General features: G+C 35.0%; 1 protein-coding gene across 35 annotated transcripts in view; it reads right to left on the reverse strand.

The window, feature by feature from the left end:
* The window catches only part of ADGRL3 (adhesion G protein-coupled receptor L3), an 820,407-nt gene that overhangs the window by 10,613 nt on the left and 788,153 nt on the right, over positions 1-21,641 (reverse strand). For 26 of the 35 annotated variants that reach the window (XM_082727890.1, XM_082727888.1, XM_082727859.1 and 23 more), the window contains one exon: positions 12,427-20,647. The exons of 1 other annotated variant lie outside the window; for it this stretch is intronic. In XM_082727890.1, the coding sequence (XP_082584016.1) occupies positions 19,848-20,647 (800 nt within the window). In that variant the 3' untranslated portion in view covers positions 12,427-19,847. Of the gene's footprint in view, positions 1-12,426; positions 20,648-21,641 lie in introns of those variants that run through there. 8 more of the 35 variants (XM_082727884.1, XM_082727878.1, XM_082727885.1 and 5 more) reach the window with 1 other exon arrangement.

The raw sequence follows: 21,641 nt of genomic DNA on the forward strand, positions 1-21,641 counted from the left end.
GCGTGTACTCCTAACCACAAAGGCAGAGGCAGAGGATGCTAACCTTTTTTTTTTTTTTAAGGGCCAGATGCTAAATATGTTAGGCTTGTCAGCCCTAAGGTCTTTCTCCACTAGTCAACCCCCCCCGCCCCCCCTCCACTCCCTTGTAACTTAAAAACAGCCACAGATGCCACAAAATGAGTGGGTGTGGCTGTTCCAGTAAGAGCTGCGGCCATACTCTGTCATCCCCGGTAAATATCCATCCTGCCCCTCCAAAAAGGACGATGACGGAGTAGGTACCACGCAATTGTTTGTTCACTAATAAGCGAATGTACTCTGTCTCCAACATCTGACGTATAAAATAGAGCATGATTGAAATCCTGCTGATGGAGAACTAAGTTTAGAAATCAATGGCTCATGGACTTGGTGATGGATGTCTAATACACATTCTAACTTGATTTCCTTCTTTATAGCCTATCATTTATCCTCCTAATAAATATTCAATTTATGCTTTCTTTGAGGAGATCACAAGGAAGATTAGTATATTAAAGCGTTTGTGAGTTTTGTGGTTAAGAAACATGTTCAAATTTGTTGAATCTAGTCTTCCTGAATTTACCGGCCTACAGAGCCCCTTACCCACACCTACTTTCCCCTCCTCACACACACACACACACACACACACACAAATATAAAAATATAATGTCTCAAAAGGGAAGTTTATCAGAGTAGCATGGGAAATATTGGCCTAAATCTTGGTAACTTCCTTATTTTTCGTTGCTGTGGAAATGTCATCATGATAGAGATCATTTTGAAGGCTCGAAAACTTCTTCTAAACTCTTTAAATAAGAGGTATAATATAAACATCAATTTACTGGGGAACCACTAACCTTTGACAACAGTAGATTATTTTTTTTCCCCTTTCTTTTGAAGAACTACGAAATGGAAGTAGTTATCCGAACGCTTTATCTCTAGTCCTTTGTGTCTCAGTTTTCAACACAGTAAACACTCTTGCTAAGCTATGGTAGATTTGGGGAGAGAAAATAACCTTAGCAGGATGTGTTAACAACAAAACAAAACAAAAAACACACCTATTATTTGCTAGCAACCCTCCACATTCTTCTATTTTTCTATGTTACTTTTCTTCCCCAAACCTGCTTATTGTAGCTTGGGGTTCAAGTTAAAGTGCTAAGTGGATCACTAACAGGTGTATTACAAAGGAGACTGGATAATGATGGCAGCTGAATTAAATGCAGACCAGATCATCCATCCTGTCATTTGAAAATACAAAAAAAAAAAAAGAACAACCTCGTACTGGATGCCTACTATGGGCAAGACATTGTTCCGGACGTAAGGTTAAATGTTCGTGAAATAATTGGAAATAATTATTTGGCTAAGCTGTTTCCATCAAGAAGCAGTTATGTATTTATTAGTCCACTGACTCTAACGGAAGACTGTAACTTAATATGGAATAGTAAATAAATATCTAATGGGATAATTAAATCTCAATAGGGGCATAATTGCTGAATAGCATACAAAAAGTCTAGAGCTATCAGAGTTTCAGCTCGCTGAATCAAAAAGGTTTTATTATGTGGGTAGACAGCTTATATTCTCTCTCTCTAAAGAATGGTCTTTGTAGCACCTATTTTCTGGAACAGTTACGTCAGGATTTATTTGTAGCACAACATGTTTAGTTACAATAGTCTTTTGAGAGTTATAATCCTTTAAAGTGTTCCCTTCTTTTAAAAGCGTTTTCAGACACTTTGGCATGAGACTATGTATATAAGCCCCAAATGTGATTGAATCCTCTGTATTTTGGGTTGTTCTTGAGGTTGATATACCTCTAAGAAGAGTGAAAGTGTATGTTGTATTTTGTATGTTGTTAGCAGTTATGTAGGATGATGAGAAAGGGTTGATCATTCAATTGCCTTAAAAACTTTAGTGTCCTTATGTGCTTTGGTGAGTGCTGTGAAGTGTGTAAACCTGGCGATTCACAGACCTGTACCCTGGGGATAAAAATATATTATATGTTTATAAAAAATTAAAAATTAAAAAAAAAAAACCTTTAGTGTCCTTAAATTATGCAACTGGTCTAACATAAACCCTCTACACACAGACAAAAGAATAGCCCTTTTTTAGCAATCGAGTTTCACAATTCCAAAATCTAGGCTTTTAAATCTAGCAAACCTTCAAAAAAGCATTACTATTCAACTGAATTTTGTTTTTAAGCTTGGCAAAATTTAATTGTATCTGTAATTAAATCACCATTAGTCTTTAATTATCCTAATTAAAGATTTGTATCATTTCCTTATGATGGTCTCCCCTGTAGCTTGTTTTAAGTTAAATCTACTGGAAATAATAAGTAATTTCTTCTGATGTATGTCCAAGTCTCTGCGTCTCAGATTTGGAACACTTCAAGCTACATTTTGAATGAGACCACTCAATTAGTTTTCATTTTTGTCTACGGAAACGCTGGAAATGCTTCAAAAGAAAATTCAAAATTTAGTGCACTTCTACTTTGTTCATTCACAAAAATCTTAACCATTTCCACTTAGAATAAAACTGAAGATACTAATAAATAAAACACAACTCTACATACATATGGCTTATTGAGCAAAAGAGGTCGAATTGTAATTAGTTTTCACTTCGGACATTCTTTGGGTAGAGCTGAAAACTCTATGGCATTACGTGAGAGGTTGGAGATTCTCCTTGACTCAAGAACATGGAGGATCCCAGAATACATACACATCTTCCTCCTCAAATTTTTGTGAAATTAGGGAGATGAAATGCTTAGACTTGTTTCTGTTTGCTAGAAATACACACACACACACACACACACACACACACACACATACATGTACACATTCATATATATATAATTATCTATTTTAAAAATGTTTTTATTAACATATAGTGTATTATTTGCCCTAGGGGAATGTGTGTGTGTGTGTGTGTGTGTGTGTGTGTGTGTGTGTGTTTTGGAAAATCAGACTAGCAATCCATATTCAAAAAAAATGCTTGGGTACAAAGTGTACCTTTGGAAAAAATCCCCACAACGTTATCTGAAAGATAACTGGTGGCAGCACTATTTTAAAGGAACTGTTCTTTTATTTAGATGTATGTATTGTGGTGGGGTGTTTCCCTCAGCTCTAAGCCTTCGGGCTTGGTGAGAATAACAGCTTTTCTGGCTATCTCTTGCTAATCCTGGATTAAACCTAATAGCATTTTCATTTCTACCCTTTTTTCAGGAAGGTTTTTCATCAAAACCAATTTAATTAGCTTTTCAAGGACACATAAGTATTTAGAAAAAGTAGCATTTCTCTACTTGAAATTTTCAAACTTACAGAGTAAAATTCAGGACGCTGGTAAAAAAGAAGAGTTTATAGAAAAACTAAACATTCAGTTCTGCTCTTCAGATGTTTATAATTAAATCTTACTAAGGAGAAGATAGAAATTAATTGTAAATGATAGAAATGTGCAGCTTTGTAAATATGACTGAATTCTGAGATTAATAGTTGATTTTGATTAACATGACACTGATGAGATAGAAATGGAATTAGGTAAAGATAGATAGAGGTCATTTGGATATGTAGCATGAAAGAGAGACATTTACAAGGCTCATGTCTCAGATGGACCCACCAAGGTTTGTAAGGACTGATACTAACACGGGTGTGTTTGTCCGGCTTCCTCCTCGCATCTTCTTCTTGTTGGACTTTGCTGCCCTTGTTGAGATATAAACGGCAATTTAGGCTGTGCAAGTCATAGGTACTCAATCCCCCACGCCAAAACAGGTCCAGAGTAAGAAACAAGAATCAGTCTTGGTGACTCTGAATCCTTCCTTGGATAATTCTAATCAGAGCTGTTTTATATTTCCAAGGAGTTATTTGATTGAAAATCTGAAGCTGCTACCAAACATGACTGTCCACAAGAGACTGGGCTGTTATTACAATAAGAAGAGGGAATGATTCTTAAGCATTTTCTATATGTCAGGCACTGTTCTAAGTAACTTGTGATTTCAACTCTATTATTCCAATAGCCCTATACAGTAGACTTTATTATTATCCGTATTTTATAGAGAAGGGAATTGAGATACAGAGCGGAACTTGCTCCAGATCACAAGACTAGAAAATGGCGGAAGGAAGCTTTCAACTCAGGCAGTCTATGTTCAAAGTCTGGGCACTCAACTACCATAAGATACTAACTTTCCCTGGGCGGGGGGTGGGGGGGCGGGTATCAAGCTGGGACATAAGGAAAAACAGAAAAATAAGAAATGAAAGTCTTTGTTTTGTTTAAAGATTTTATTTATTTGGCAGAGAAAGAGAGAGAGAAAGAGCACAGAAGCAAGCAGAGCTGCAGAGGGAGAGGGAGAAGTAGCCTCTCCACTACACAGGGAGCTGGATGTGGGGCTCGATCCCCCTCATCCCAGGATGCTGGGATCATGACCTGAGTGGAAGGCAACTGATTAACTGACTGAGCCACCCAGATGCCCCAGGGAAAGTCTTTGTGTTCATTGTTTTGTCCAGTTGTGTTTAGTGTCACTGTCCAATCAGCACTTGCCTCACCTTTTCCCTCTCTGATTAGGTGAATCAGTAAATAGCATTAAAGGTATTTTGTATTTTTGTTTAGCTTAAGTAAATGTGAATTATATTTCTTTACTTAAAACCAAAAGATCTTAAAAAATACCCTAGTAAGAGGGACATCTGAGTGGCTCAATCGCTTGAGTGTCCAACTCTTAGCTTCAGCTCCGGTCATGATTTCAGGGTCCTGAGATCCAGTGGAGACAGGCCCCGCACTCAGTGGGGAGTCTGCTTGAGATTCTCACTCTCTATCCCTCTGTCACTCCTCCTTCTTGAGCTGTCTCTCTCTCTCTCTCTCTCTCTCTTTAAAGGCTTTAAAAAAATACTCTCATAACAGAAGAGAAATTATATCACATGTGAGGCAGATATATTGCAACAGGAGGACTCAGCCAGTACAATATGAAAAAATAAATGTAGTAAAATGAGTTCTTTGGGATATTCTGATCTAAGAATTAGCTCATAGTGTGAATGATCTATGATACTGAGCAATTAAATCACATGTTCTCTTTTGTCCTCAGTTTACTTACCTGTGAAGTAAAGGGATTGAACTAAATGATTTCAAAGGATGTTTCAGATCCATAATTCTGTGTATGTATACTGCACAGAAAGAAACAAATGAAAAAAAAATAAAAAAAGAAAGAAAGAAATGGCTTAGAAAGAAGGGAAACCGAAGAGAGGACTAACTGATGAGTAAATCTCAAGGCTGAGTAGAAGATGCTGATTTATGGAGGAGAGAAACATCAGTTCATATGTAAACAACCTTTGCAAAACACAGAAGCAAGAGAGGTTGGGTAAGGTTAAGATTCAATAAACAAGAAAGCCTAAGAATGATGTTGCTATGTAAGAAAGATTATAAAAGAGAAAAGAGATTCCATATTTCAATGAGATTGGATGGAATTTAGCCTGAATCTGAGCGAAACCAGTCAGGGATTGGTTGGCTGGAGGCAATGATTGGCCAGAGCTGAGGAGAGTTTAGGTATAGCTTTGTGAAAAATAGTGGGAAGGAAAATTATTCTAAACTTGGCCCAGTAGGTTATACAAAGCAAGCGAGTGAAAGGAGTGGAATGAATGATATAAATAATTTCTCTGCATCCCTTGTAAACTATTTTGTATCATTGCATAACTGAAACAGCTGTCATTGAAAAGGAGGTGGGGTGGGAAATGGGCAAAATAGGCGAAGAGGTTGAAGAAGGACAAACTTGCAGGGGTGCCTGGGTGGCTCCGTGGGTTAAGCCTCTGCTTTTGGCTCAGGTCATGATCTCAGGGTCCTGGGATCGAGCTCCGCATTGGGCTCTCTGCTCAGTGGGAATCCTGTTTCCCCCTCTCTCTCTGCCTGCCTCTCTGCCTACTGTGATCTCTCTCTGTCTAATAAATAAATAAAATCTTAAAAAAAAAAAAGAAGTACAAACTTCGAGTTATAAAATCAATATATCATAGGGATGAAAAGTACACCATAGGGAATATAGTCAATAATATTGTACCAGTGTTGTGTGGTGACAGCACTTACCCTGGTGAGCAAGGAGAAATGTATTGAATTGTCAAATGACTATGTTGCAACCTGAAACTAATATAACACTCTATGCCAGCTATACTTCAATAATAACTTTTTTTTTTAAGATTTTATTTAATTTATTTGACAGAGAGAGATCACAAGTAGGCAGAGAGGCAGGCAGGTGGGGGTCAGGTGGGAAGCAGGCTTCTCGCTGAGCAGAGAGCCCTATGTGGGGCTCCATCCCAGGACTCTGAGATCACGACCTGAGCCAAAGGCAGAGCCTTAACCCACTGAGCCACCAATAATATTTTAAAAAGGAGTTAGGACTCTAGATTCTTCTAAAATATGAGTATCAGATATATGTATTTACAATTTCTGAATCAGGGGTGAGATATAAATTGCACATGAATTGATCAATCATTTCTTTCTGTGGTCTTTTTCTGTGATTGTAACAGACTTACATGATCCATCATGGAATTTTTTCTTACTAATTTTGGATAAAGCCTACTGAAGACAGTGCTCCAAACCTATTACCATTTGATCCGTTGTCACTAGAGTAAAAACTTATATGGCACTCCATCACTCTACCCATGAAAGTTATGTGTTAAGTAGCTAGGTAATTAAGATATATTAATTCTGTGTATGACTGCTCACCATTGAAGAAGACTAGAGGGTATGGCAGCCCAACAGAGGTGGTTATTCTTTCTAATGAATTGTTACAAGTTTCTCTCTTACCTTTCATGGAGTCCTCCATGTTCTTCCTATTTAGAGAAACTTCTAGGTATCGAGGTTAATTGTTTATTAAAACTTGAAAAGAACAATGTGAATTGGGTAGCCTATATAGGTTAAAGTTAAGCTGGGAATCATATTGAAAAAACTCGAGTTGTTATTTATTATTCATTTTGAATAATAATTTAAAAAATATCTTTCATCAACTTATAACTGCACTCACTGGAATTATAGGCAGTTCACTTTAACAAGAAGTAGACTTTCAGATAGCTGTGACATTGCCAAAAACCATGCAGATATATGGCCTGATGATAGTCAAATGCCCAGAGAAAACTTGAAGAAGATTTGTTCCTGTAAACAATTCCTAATACATGTCTGTGAATTTTGCCTGATGTAAAATTAATAAGTGACTTTTTAATACCAAGATAATATTTATGGACTCTGAAATTGATGATAGGACTCTGAAATTGATGATTTTTGAATAATATTTTTCCATGAGTTAAATAATGAAAAATATTGTTAATAATCTAGTTGAATTTTACATGAACAGTATACTATCCATCTTTATAAATTGGGAGGAAAACCATAATTAGGTGATTAACTAGACTCAACCGAGGTAAAGAAGTTTTCTATTTGGTCTCTCCCCTACATCTCCTGCTGAAAAACAAAGTTGTATAATATTTAAACATGATTAATGCAAATACTTTTCCAATATTTTTTAAATGGTTAACTCTGCAATTTTTTTGCTCAAACTGCACATTAAACCTCCTGTGGGTTTTTAAAATTAACTTATACTTGGGCCCCATCCCCCAAGAGATTTTGATTTAACTGGTCTAGAGTGAGGCACGGGCTTTTTTTTTTTTTTTTTTTTTTTTTTTTTAAATATGCTCTAGGTGCTTCTAATTGAAGCCAAGCCTGGGAAACGCTGAACTGTTTTGTTGACTCTCATAGTAACACATATAAACAGCAGGATAAGTTAATATTCTCTCTTTGAAATAAGTGGCTGGTAATAGGGGTGGCTCAGCCGGTTGAGCGTCTGCCTCGGCTCAGGTCGTGATCCCAGGGTCCTGGTCAGCGATGGGGCCTGATTCTCTCTCTCCCTCTGCCATTCTCCTCGCTTGTGTGCATGTGAGCGTGTGTGCACACACGTACACACACTCAGGCACACATGCATGCACGGTTTCTCTCTCTGTCAAATAAATAAATAAAATCTTTTAGAAATAAATTAAAAAGTGACTAAAATGTTACATTGAATTAGTGTGTAATTCAAACCACAGGGATCTGAATTCGTTTTGACTCCTCAATGTTAGCTACTGCCGCAATTTGAATTTTTTTTTTTTTTTTGCAACTTGAATTTTTAAAACCAAACATTATTAGCGATTATTTTTAACCTTTTAAGCAATTTATAAACTACATAAACTATGTGTTTAGGTTATAACTGTAAAACAATTACATTAGAAATTTTAGATTATAGAAAAATAGCAAGTAATACTTAAAAATTTAAAACAAAGAGCTTAAAAGGAAGGTTCATATTCTTTATTCAGTTTTTCTCTCTCTCTTTTTAAATATTTTATTTGTTATTTGACAGAGAGACACAGTGAGAGAGGGAACACAAGCAGGGGGAGTGGGAGAGGGAGAAGCTGGCTTCTCGCTGAGCGGGAAGCCTGATGTGGGGCTCGATCCTAGGACCCTGGGATCGTGACCTGAGCTGAAGGCAGATGCTTAATGACTGAGCCACCCAAGTACCCCCAGTTAGTGTATCTTCTTATGTCTTTTTCAGCACTAACAGAATCAATGGAACTCTGTTTTCCTCAGTTACAATGAACTGGTGGCAATTACTCCAGTGCTAGAAAGTTTCTAAGAATGTGAGAAATTATTAGCTTTAAGATGTATCAAGTGCAAGACAAGAGGCTTATAATTTAATTCACTTTACTTTTCTTCCCCCCATATTTAAAAATAACTATTAATTTCTGGAATATGACTTCACTGGTAGGATTAATAGTATATATAAGTTAACAGGCTTATTTTCATATCTTATATAAGCAAAGCATGAATATCAAAACAAAAGTCATAGGTTTAGTGAGATGATTCTCTCATTTGGATATATAAAGAGAATTAACTCGGAGATTAAGACATAACTCTTGTTTTTAGAGAATTGTGATTATCCAAAAGATCATGTTCATTGTAAGGATTTATTTAATAAAAGTAGGCAGGCATTTGTGTTTAATACCATGGTGTATTTTTACTTGAACACACTTAACACACAATCACCAGTATAGACAAGATCTTTTATTTCTATTTTATATAAAACCTTCAGAGCCTGTTAACATTCTTGATACTTTTGGATCAGATGTTAATATTTTCTGATGCTGTGACTAGGAATAAATCCTGGATGAAGCATTTTAGGCTTAAGTAGGGAAAAGTAAGCTGACTTTTGTCTCATTAAATCATATACTGAGACAAGACTCTTTACTGTCAGCAATCTTTTTAGTATCGAATGAAACAAATAATTATAACAGTTATATTTAGAAATGGATTTATCTAAAAAATTCAAAATAATATAACTTTCTGGGCATTCTTTAATTTTTCACTTTTTGTCGTATCTACCTATGTGATTATATCCCATTTTACATACAGATAGAAGATTGGCAAGTGTCTCTAACTGCAATAACCAGATTTTTTACATACTCAAAAATTATTTTAAATTTCTCTAATAAATATTTCTAGTGTGTTACATATAAATATTAATGAGGAAAACTCCACTTTCTTAAAATCTTTCATATAGGCAATTACTACATATACATGTTTTTTACATACACATGCAATTACACACAGACACCAACACAGAAACACATAGTCTCTCCCTTTCCCATGTTGTTTTAGACAAAATGATGGAGTAAAACAATCACGCATCAGCTTCAGATCTACCCTATTCATCACCAAACTTGAGAATAGACTCTTGTATATATTTTCCAAAATATTAATAGATTTAATTTTGTAAAATCGAGGACTTTCTGGATTGTCCTGAGGCAAAGAGAACTCTGTTAATCCTTTCCTATAATATAGTCCGCTATGCCCCCAAATAACCAGCTAGAGGCAAAAGACCCTAAGTAAGGAGTAATGTGTTTCTGAGGGAGAGACAGAAGCAGTGTAAAAGGCTTGGTACTGGGAGCAGCCATGCAGACAGGTGTGAACTTGTTCGAAATTGAGACTCCAGACCTACTTCCAGGCTAACACAAATCAAAATTTACTTCTTAACAAGATTCTCGTGTTATTCATAGGCACTTTATAAATGAGAAACACAGTTGTTGAGAACTGTGTCTCCGGTTGCTGTAGCCCAATAGTTGAGATTAGAACATAAAAAGCTATACTAACATGAAGGGATTCAATGGTTAGGGCAGAATTCTTAAAGCAGGATTCATTTCATTAATTGTTCTTCCTCCGCCTACGGATTGGAAACAGACATTTAGCAGAAATACTGTTACAATCGTTACTACTTTATCATGAGCTATAAAGTTATAAATTAATATTGGAGCAGTCACACCTCCACCATTTCACTGACATAAAATACTCAGGAAAAAAGCCCACATTCAATTGTAAGAAAAATATTTTGGGTAGTGTTTTACAAACTGAGTTCCATGGGTTGGTAGTGCTCAATGTTTTCTCCTTATGTTCCTTGAGAATTTCAGGACCAGATACATTTTTTTAAAAGATTTATCTATTTATTTTAGAGCGAGAGAAAGAGCCCATGTGTGCAAGAGCAGAGTAATGGGGAGGGAGATGGAGAGATAGAGAGAGAGAGAGAGAATGGGAATCAGACTCCCCACTGAGGAGCCCAACACAAGGCTCGATTCCACAATCAGGAAATTGTGATCTGATCCAAAACCAAGAATTAGCCGCTGCACCAAATGAACCACCCAAGCACCCCAGAGCCAGATAATGTTAAGAAACAGAGCAATATCTACCACTCTTGGAGTTTTTCAGTGTATTCTCTGAAATTCCACAATAACAAAACAAAAACTAAACAAAAACCAATGTGACTTTGTTTAATCTGGCATCTCTCAGATATAATTAAGTTTAGAGCCATTTTTTTCCGTCAAATGAGACCTGTTCAATGCAGATTACAAAATGCTGTACTTAATTGCTAGATGTGCAGTTGGTGAAACTGTTGTGAAAAGATTAAATATTCAGAAATTGCGTACATAAACACCAAGCAAATTGTGGTTATTATGCTGCTTTGATAATGGGATGAAATAGTCCTATAGAACAGAGAGGAACTTTAACTAGAATTTGATTTAGAAGTATACTACTATTCTCTGTCCATTATGTGTTTTGGTGGGGGTCAGGAGTAATAATACAAACAACAAGACACACACACACACACACACACACACACACACACACACACACACCGTCTATTTAATACTAAATCAGAATCTGTTTCCAAATTTTCTAAATAAAGGTTTCATGTGTACTGAGTATATCATATATATATATATAAAATACATTATATATAATATAATTATATATATATTTCACATACAAAATAGATATTATATTTACTTTAGAGTTGAGGAACCTATTCTTAGAAAAATAATTTGTTCAAAATCTCTTGACTGCCTTGTTAAATGGATTTTAAATATTTTGAGTGTCTTAAAAGTGGGCGCCGTATTTTTTCAACATTCACTTGGCTGTCTGTTAACCAACCCCTTTCTTATTTAAATGAAAGGGGGTGGGTTGATTTTTTTTTTAACTAGTCATTTGGTTGATGCAATATAACGTTGTTAATAATGAAAATGGACTCTAGACTGTGAGATTTTAGTTCAAAATTCACCAGCTCTATGACTGTAAAATCTGAATTTAAATTTCCTCAGTGAAGTAAGCATGAAAAAAATCCATTTCACCATATTATTAGAAAGACTAAATGAGGCTATTCAAAGTGCCAGGTAAATCCTGAGCAGTCAGAATGTACAATTCTTCTTGATGTCCTTTGCAAATAATTCCTATGAAAATGTGTTTTCAATACTACAAAGGAGAAGTACCTGAACTGGATTTTTCCAGGTGATATATGTGTTCATTTTTGTGATGCTAAGAGTTAGTAAATAAAATAATTGGAGTCCCTGACATTACAAAATGGTGATTCTATAATGTCTATCTTTGTGATCCCCACTGTATACTAATATTGATTGTGTTCTTTATTCAGAAGAAGAAAGACATGTCCCAGCCCAGAACTCCATAATCTCCTTCACACCAGAAGTTCACCAGTGACTGGACCGTCCTTACCTCTATCCACCAGACCCCCATTTCGAGATGGGGGAGAAATAAGATTAGGTGACAGATAAGACTACATTTGATTATATCTCAGTATTAGCAAACTTTAAGAGAAAACGGTAAGTTCTTATTTTAACTTCTTATCCTTCTGGAAAGAGCAAATCACCTTCTGGTTACCTTGGATGGCAGCAGCTCTCTGAAGGCATTTAAAAAATAAAAAGCCCTTGCATTTTACTTATAATGTGTGAAGAAAAGGGGGGTAGGGTATGGGGATAGCAAGGAAATCTATTAGCAGTGTATGTGTCATTGGTCCTCTAGGACGAAACACTGTCCCCAAACCAAAGTTCTAGAACTCCCATATAAGAAAAGTGACTACATCACTTATTGTTTACTGACATTTTTTATTGAGGTTTGTAGCTCATGATTTTACATGTGATTGTACAGAGCATTTAAGAAAAAAAAAAAGGTTGGAGAGGTTGTACAAGAGAAAAAATCCAATAGATAGAAATCTGGAAGGTGTATATGATAAGATTAATTCCACGTGTAAATATATGAGAATGGTAAGAGACCAGAGCCTGCAATAGCTATATTCTTGTTCCTAAAAAGAGAAATTGTTCCTATCGATGAGAAATAACTTAATTAGTTATTTTTAAAAATAAACTATCATTTTTAAAAAAAGATTTATCTTGAATTAGATTTAATGCTTGGCAAGTGGGAAAACAGTCTGGAAAAACTTCCCAGATTATCCTTCTACTTCCAATACATTCACAGAAGCCAAACGAAAGGAAATCAAGTTGATTCTACTGCTATTGATTTTGTAGTTCATAGGCAAAGATTATTGTCAGAATATACAAAGAAGACTTGTTTATAAATGAACACATTCTGATTGTCTACAGCTGTTTCAAGACATATCATCTTTTATTACTTAGGATGGTAAAGGAAATCTTTAATCTGAAATGAGGCATGGAAACCAACTTTAAGTGTTTTTCCTCATCTCTCTTGATTCATGATGTTATCCCAAACATAAGACATTGTGACAACTTGAAATACAGGGCATTAAAAATGCTCTAGAAGACTAGGCAGTGATCAGCATAAGAAGACACTGGGTTCTAGTCACTGTGTCCTGAGTTCCATCCCCAAAGACCTCTGCCTACTGTTCAAGAGTTGATGACATTCATGAGTTTTGCCAAACTTTTTTCGAAGTCAACCAAGCCATTTCATTTTGAAGTCAGGATCATTTTGCCAGTTTTGCCTTCAGAAGAATCAGGGAATTTTTAACCTTTAAAAAGCTACTTTAGGTAGGGAACTTAAACACATTTCCTTGCCAATGTAGTATGAAATTCTGCATTCTTGGGCCATTGAGAAAAACTTAACTCTCTTAAAATTTAAAATCCTCCAATATTGGACCAACTGTAAATCTTTAATAACCTTAGGTCACAGAGTGGAACATTCTCATTTCAAAATTATTCATTCTGAATGGCAATGTTAATCTAAATTAGATCCTTAGAAGTCGGCTTTCCTTTCCTCTTCTTTCAAGCTCTTTCCTTTAGCATTCTAGAATGAAAGAAGCAGTGGGAATACTTTTAGACACATTTGGATTATGGAGTACTTTGATAACATGTCATACAACTGTCGGCAGAATTTTACGGATTGACTATAATAATTGAAGAGAGAGGACTTGAGAGTAATATTTTCAGCTGTGTAATTATTTGTTCAGTCTCAATGTAATATTCATAGATATAATAAATTATCCTGTAATATGAATATTGCTTGGTTATGAATTATCTTGCACAATGTACATAATTCCAATTTAATATTAATTTTATGTTTATTAGAAAGATTCATAATAAAGCTCTAAAAGGTACAAAGCTACTAGTAGCATTAACTGTGTTGGCATACAATAGAGTAAGCAGATTGGAGAGTGAAAGTGAATCGAGACAAAAATACTTATATTTAAGAAACATTTTAAAAATATTGATGTTTCCTTGAGACAGGTGTGGCTAGACAAGAAATACATAAAGAGTGTGAAAAGTGTTTGAAGTTTCCTGTGGAATCAGCAGGATAAAATTGTAATATGGTACTTCAATTTTTGCTTTAATACATCAATTGCATTTGGTACACTGTTTAAGATTTTTACCACTCTGAACGATTTCATTATTTTTTCCTGGAATTTTTTTCTCTGGAACTCTAATTTAGGTCCTGCTACCTCACCGTAAGTCTACCAACTTGGCTCTGCCCTTTTTCTATTCATACTGTGATTTTAAAGACCTGGTTATCCCAATAGAGGTTTTTTCCCCATGCATAGTCTTTCTTGACTTCTTCATATAAGTCAAAGTTCTTCTTTCACATGCCTTCTTAAAAAATCATAGTTTGCATTTACCTTTGAAATGCTCTAATGGGACATAAATGGGAAAAATTTGTCTGACATACTACTAAAGGAGAGGAAGAAAAATCAAAACATAGCTGGAATGAAGACATTAGAATAATAACTTATGGGTCCTGGATGTTAAAGACATGTTGACTTCTAAGTTTTTTGAAAGAGGGTATAGCAATAACTTTATTGAAAATGAAATAGGCAAAACCATAATAACTACCTGTTTCATTGCAAAAATCACAAAGTTATTTCCTCTGCAAGCTGTAAATAAAAGGAATCAAAATATGTAAGTGTGTGTAAGTGAAAGTTAAAGATTGATTTCACTTTTGAAGCAAAGGGTAAGTAGAAGTAATGAGGTTAATTAGCAAATCGGAGAGATTCTTCTGATGGCCTAAGCAGGAAAGAAGCAGCTACCATCACTTTTTAATTAGAAATGAAAATTTAGATATTTATTGATTATTTTTCAGATGGTTTAAAAAGGATGTATTTGCTAATTTCAAAACTGAATTTATCATAGTGATTCACATCAAATCTATTTTATGATCTCCAGGAAGGTTTCCATGTAGAATTCTTTTGCACCAAAATGCTTCCATAGGCTAATTTGTAATGTTGCTGCTTCATTCTTGTGCTTCCATGTTCCTAATTTATTAATGTGCAGAAATCTAACATAAGATACACTTAAAGTATTTTTAGAAATGCATAGTAATTATTTATGCAGTAAGTTATAATCATGAATTACTAAACATGAGCTAATTTAATCTTAATATGTTGGTACTACAGTATACTAGGAAGATCATACATACTGTCATTTTATCTCACGTACTTCTGTTAGAGAAGAAAAGACATTAATGTCACCATTTTTAGAATTGCTCAAAATCAAATTAGGATTTGAGTTTGTATAGCTCTTTCACTCTAATCTGAATTGATACAGTAGTTCTATAGTGTTTTGTTTTGTTTATTTTTTTCCAAAAACATCTCAAGCAGTAGCACCTTGGTACAGTACCAATGAACAGCTTCTAAAAACAAATTATTCTTTCACTAATAGGAGATGATTACTGATTAGTTTGGAGTTGACCTTTAGATAGACAACCCAGAAACTATTTTTCCATTCCCTTTTGGTCTCTATAATGCAGAAAGTAAATTTTTAAGTTTTTAATGTCATTTTTTTTTGAAGTGAGCAAACCAGTCACTTGATGTGAACATGTGGGGGAGGGGGAAGCTGAAGATAGTGCCTGAAATTATGTCTATGGGTTCTTTATGAATATTACTAATTCTCTTATATGTTTATCTCCCTTACCATGAAAAGTTTCGCCATACCAACTAAGTTAAAACAAATTAAAAAAAAAACACTTAATTTTAAAATCCTTTATCAATATGTTGACATTTTTATGTTAATGGGGATTTTAAAAATATAGATCATAAACTACACTTTTAATTTAGAGTCTTTTGTAAACTTGTTTGACAGGAAGTTAAGGGTGTTTCCATTATCTGCACTTGATCAATACAGTTTCCTGATTATTTTCATTTCAATGTAATGGTTATCACACAAATTCATTTTTGCCATTGTAATTATTTTAGCATAGCAATTTATTATTCAGTTTTAGTATTTTTAACTTTAGTAGAGTGGAACCAGAGGGACCCTCAAAAAAACCTAAGGGAAATCAAATCTATTTCTCCTTCACAAAATTTAGATTTCTCCATAAATATCATCAATTAAGAACATGGGCTGTGCAACAATCCAACAGTCTGTGAATCAGCTAAACATGAGGTCTATTAGCTAGTCTCTGATAAAGTAACAAGAAATAGACCTCAAAAAGAAAAGAAAAAAAGTTCAAGAGTAAAATACTATGAAAACATTATTTTACTAGGGAATTATTATTGGTTTATTTCATTGGCATAACTTTTACTTTCAGCTATCCAAATATGTATGTACAGGATGTCTGTTTGGTGAAAATTTACTTTACAGAAAATCAGATAAACATCAGAAATATTCAGATAAGGAGGTCATGAATGGCACAGGGTATTAAAAGAGAGTCAACCAAAGGTGCTAAAAAAAAAACAAGAAAAACTTTAAAATTATTAATTTATCAATAGCTACACAAGGGAATACATGGGGGGGGGGGGGAGTCAAGTTCAGAAATTCAACCCTTGCTAGTGTAAGACGGACTAAATGAATACATGTTAGATTATACAGACATTTCTTTTGAAATGTATAATAATTAGTCCCTTTACCATTTTGTTTTATTATAGTCATGTAAAACTTGGGGGAACAATCTCTTTCTGTAAAAGTCTTTGGGATCTTAAGTTTTTCTGAAAGCACATCAATTATGATGTATTCAAATTCGAGAATCTCACCCTTTCATCTTGATGCAAGAGCGTGGTAGTAACTGACAGTACGTAATGGCCTTCTGCACCAGTTTGTGTATTCAAGTGATTTTCTTCAGCTTGGTCTATGTAAAGCTGGGGAGGCTACCTGTTTCAAATTTCCCTGTAGTCAAACATAAAAGATAATGGGCAGGGAGGTAGCGATATCTGAAAATCAGAATTGGCAGCATCAGCAAGCTGAGTTGAGGTAGTTTCCCCATTTTTCTGTGAAACTAGTTTCTTACTGACAGAGCTGCCTTCGCATAGATTTCTGTCGAACTGGCAAAACAAGCATAAATGCTCATAATCCACAGACCGAAGTCTGTGTTTCTGAAGTTACCTTAAACTCGTCTAAAAACGGTTCTTTCATTACCAAACATATTCTATGCAACAGATAGGCTAACCACCTGTCAGGTGCTAATATTGCCAATAGTGTGGTCTGAAAAAACCTAATTACCATTAAAGCTTGAGGTTCTCCTGCAACTTAGGAAAAATCTGGAGACTTAAAAAATACTTATGTTAAGCGACCAAAAAAGTATGATGAATAAGATATTCTGAGGTGATATCAAGGTTATGATGTACTCTGGCCCAGCACAGAATTTTTTTTTTTTTTGTCATTTATTTTTAAACTGTATATAGATTACTGGCTACTTTGTAAACTACTTCTTCTCATCTTAATTTTAAAAATTAATTTATACATGGGTGTTGTTTAGATTTGGAGGGAAAAAAGAAAAAAAAATGAAATCACCAAAACATACTCCAGGAAATGATGATTTGGCAATTTCATTCTGGCTTTGCTCTAGAAGGGACTCCATGCTTAGACACTGCTGGAAAAGGTTCTTCAGTTACTGAAGATCTAGAAATTTTCTTTGAAAGGACTTTTTTCCATATATGGAACAAAAAATTAGCATAAAAATATCGTATCTTTATAAAATGGATAATCACTTTGCCATTATTCGGGCACTTTTTAGCCAATTGAGTGGCTTTGAATTTCAAACATTGAAGTGGGACTTAGAAGGAAGAAATACATGGTGCACTCTCTCCTCTAATTCAATAATTAAATCTCTGATTGAAGCTGGTTTTTATAGTAGGCATGGTGACTCCAGCTGGTTTATAAAATAAGCACATAGTAACATATATTAACCTGCTTTAAAGTAATTTATACATCTTATTTCATCCAACATAAACATGCCCATCCCATTTTTTCTGGTTTACTTTGTCTGAAAAAATGGTCTAATTTTGTGCTTAGGTTATCTGTCTCAGCAGATTTGATTTCTTCTGCATGGCTCATTTGGGCCATAGAGGATTAGCAAAGTATATATAATGAAAACAGAAGGAAAGACGAGAAAAATGAAAAGAGTAGTTAATCATATAGTACATACAGCAAAACAATATCTTCTAAATCTCAATCAGTTGTTTATTGGTTGGCAAACAAGTTTCACTTTTACAACAAATATTAGTAATGAGGTCATCCAACTTTGAGACCATACAAAATGGATCATAAATTTAAAAAAAAATTATATGTGCTGCTAATTTACCTCTTGTATTCCTACATTACTTAAAATCCTGTCAAATAAATAAATCTTCCTGTTAATAAACAGAAGAGCTTTAAAAAAAAATCACTTCAAAATAACTTGACCTTTTGATTCTTTCTACAAGGGAGTGAATTTCCTTTAAAAATTGATAGTGCAGGTGCCCACTTGGGGATTGGACTGAGCATTCAGCACTTAAACGCCTATGGGATACCGTTTTGTTTTAGTGTTTTTTTTTTTTTTTCACATGCAGAAGCCCCACTAGTTCTATTGACACCTCTTGACTTCTAGAATCATAGCTACTGTCTTGGTGATGAACTGCTTGCCAAATATGCTTTGCATTACAACAAATGTGCACTGTAAACAGAAAAGTTCGTCCTGCTCTAATTTGCAAAAATGCTCTTGGAAATACTCTGACTGAATAAAGATATATAGTGAGGGAAGGAAGTCTAATTTTATTTATTTTATTTTTTTTTTGTAAAAAATAATTTGTTTGTATTACTAGAAAATGATTCTTATAAAGTGATAGTTTCATTTATTTATTTATTTATTTTTTTGCCAGGTGAAATTTTAAAGGAAAAAAAGCAAAAAGCAATAAAAATCTAAAGAAAGAGAGAGAGAGAGAGAGAAAGAAAGAAAGAAAGAAAGAAAAAGAAACAAGAAAAAAAGAAAACAAAAGGAAAAGAAAATGAAAGAAGAAAGATAAGAAAGAAGAAAGGAAGGAAACTTTGCTCTCTTACTGGTAGACAAACTTGCAAGACCAGCACGAAAGAAAAAGAAAATATCTCTTTTTTTTCCACTACATTAACAGGACTCAAATTCTGGAGGAACAGAAAGCTGACTATATGTGCAATGCTAGTATCTGTACATTACATAGAAATTGTTCATTTTTTTTTCTGCCATTAGTTTTATCATCAGTTAATACAGCAAATCATAAAATATGCATTTAGCATATAATTCTAGAATTCCCCTCCATTTCATTATTTTGTTGTTTTATTTTGTATTCCACAGCTATTCCTGCTGTGGTGAATTCAGGTTGTGAGTGACTAAAAACCACTATGTGATACAGTTTTCCTTTGTTTTTATGTTTGTTTGTGCAGCACTCCAATCTAGATGCAGCATTGTTACTAATTTCAAACAACCATTCTGGCCTTTTAAAAATCAGGTCCTTGTTATTATAGTAACAGAGCATCAGAGATGTTAGAACAAACACAACAGAATTCAACAAGGCCACAATGAGCGCCATCTTCTTCGTATCTCGTTCATTAACATAATGAAGTCTCCATCTGAGGGGGAAAGACAGGAAAGGAGAGGGCACAGGGGAATTTCAGCAGTTATCTTTCTCCCCTGGGCTGACCTACAAATCCCAGTTAAAAAAAAAAAAAAAAAAAAAAAGTCTGAAAGTCCGTGTTTGTCTTTCAAGAACAGCATAAAGATTTAGGAGTACACACATTATTACCACTGCTTATATCAACTCAGAACAGTCCACCAGGTGTTAGCAGTTTCGTTGGTTTCAAGTTCTGTGTCATCTTCTATAGACTAGTGACCAAATGAGCTGGTCCTTTTGAACTGCCCTCCGGAGGGGTCCCATCTTTGTTTGGAGGAACTATAAATCCATCACTGCTGCCGCGCCCTAGCTGGTAGTAGGTGTGCAGCTGATGGACGTGGTTTCTGGAGCCTAGGTTTGGCATGCTTTTGTAGTAAACATCTTCGGCATCACCACATTTGGCCGGTGGGGGTTCGGTCTGGGTGCTGGTGGTAACACTCTCCGCGGCGGGCACACCAGCCAGGGCCGGCATGCTGGTGTACAGAGAGTCCCTGTGGGGTGACTGGAGATCTTCTGTGTGCTCGTTGGTTAGCAAAGGGAAAAAGCTCTCACTGTGGTCTTGGGGGAGCCGCCTTCTGGTGTAATGGTGTGGCTGGTGGTTCTCCGCAGAGTAAACTCTTGGGGGAAGCAAAGGAGCATCGGATTCCTCATGAATGAGTTCCAGGCCCAAACTCTCCTCATGGTTAAAGGAGGTGGCGTCATCCAGGACAATGGCGTCGTCTTCACTCCCGCTGCCAAGGTTATTCACCAGCTTGTTCATCAGATTCCTGTTCTGTTCACTGGAGCGCTCGTGGTTGTTCAGGTAAGACGGGATATAGTTGGAAGTGAGTTCCTTCAGAATCTTTTTCTCTAGGGCGGTCTCGTTGTGGTTATAGCCACGGTCTATGATTTGCACACAGTTGCTCAGGTACTCACCACTGGCAATGCTGTAACTATTGCCATGGTTACCATTCAGTGGTAGAGTATCCATGACACTTGTATCCCTGGCATTGTTCAGAAGCCCCTCTGAAAAAGATTACAGAACACTATGACATTTACATCCGACTGGCCGTAGAACACACACACACAAACACAAAAGAAAAACATTTGACTATGAAGTATGTATAAATTGCTAGCATGTTTAAATAAGTCATAAAATTTTTGGAAATAAACAAAAAATACTACTAAGTCTATATGTACCTATTATATATACACTTGGACAATCGATAGAAACCTTAGAAATGGATAGGTATCTAACTAAAATAAATCTTTAAATGAATAATTTTAAAAAACCTATCAATTTGCGATTTCCACACAAACATTGCCTGATAGTATCTGAAGCATATCTGGTTATAACTTAGAAAACAAAACAAAACAAAACAAAAGTTTGGTGTAATCATTCATTGCTTTCAATTTATACACATCAAAGTCAATTCAATAATTCATTACCTTTAATTTTACATGTCAACATTAAAATAGGTATACTATTAACATAATTCATGTGTGGTGCTTTGAATATACTGTCAAAAGTAAAAGAATCAAGCACTTTCTAACAATTTGATAGATAATTTTGTGAGATTCAAATTAATTCCTACACACGAAACCACAAAAGGATTATGTTAAATTTGTCAGTATGATGTAGTCATGAAATAATGCTTAGTCAAATAAGTGGCACATCAAAATAATTTGCACATAGGAACTTTCAAAACAAAACTAGTTGTATTTACTTTCTAAATTTTTTTCTACCTATAAACCCATTAGTGATTGTTTAGGGTCCGTAGGTAAGACTACAAGAAAATGTGTAAAGACACAGGGATATGATTCCTAAAAACATAGTGTTGGTATTAAAGATTCCATGCCATAATGAATGATGACTTTGTGTGCATATACTAAACTTTGAATTTAAAGAAGATTAAACATTTTATTCTGGGAAGAAATAGTTGCAGTGAAATAAAATTTAACCACATGCTTCTTCAAGGTTTTTGCATTCTCTTGAATAAACAGAAATCCAAGAATCTAT

The sequence above is a fragment of the Mustela nivalis genome, assembly GCF_964662115.1.
Source record: "Mustela nivalis genome assembly, chromosome: 4".
Lineage (NCBI taxonomy): Eukaryota > Metazoa > Chordata > Mammalia > Carnivora > Mustelidae > Mustela > Mustela nivalis.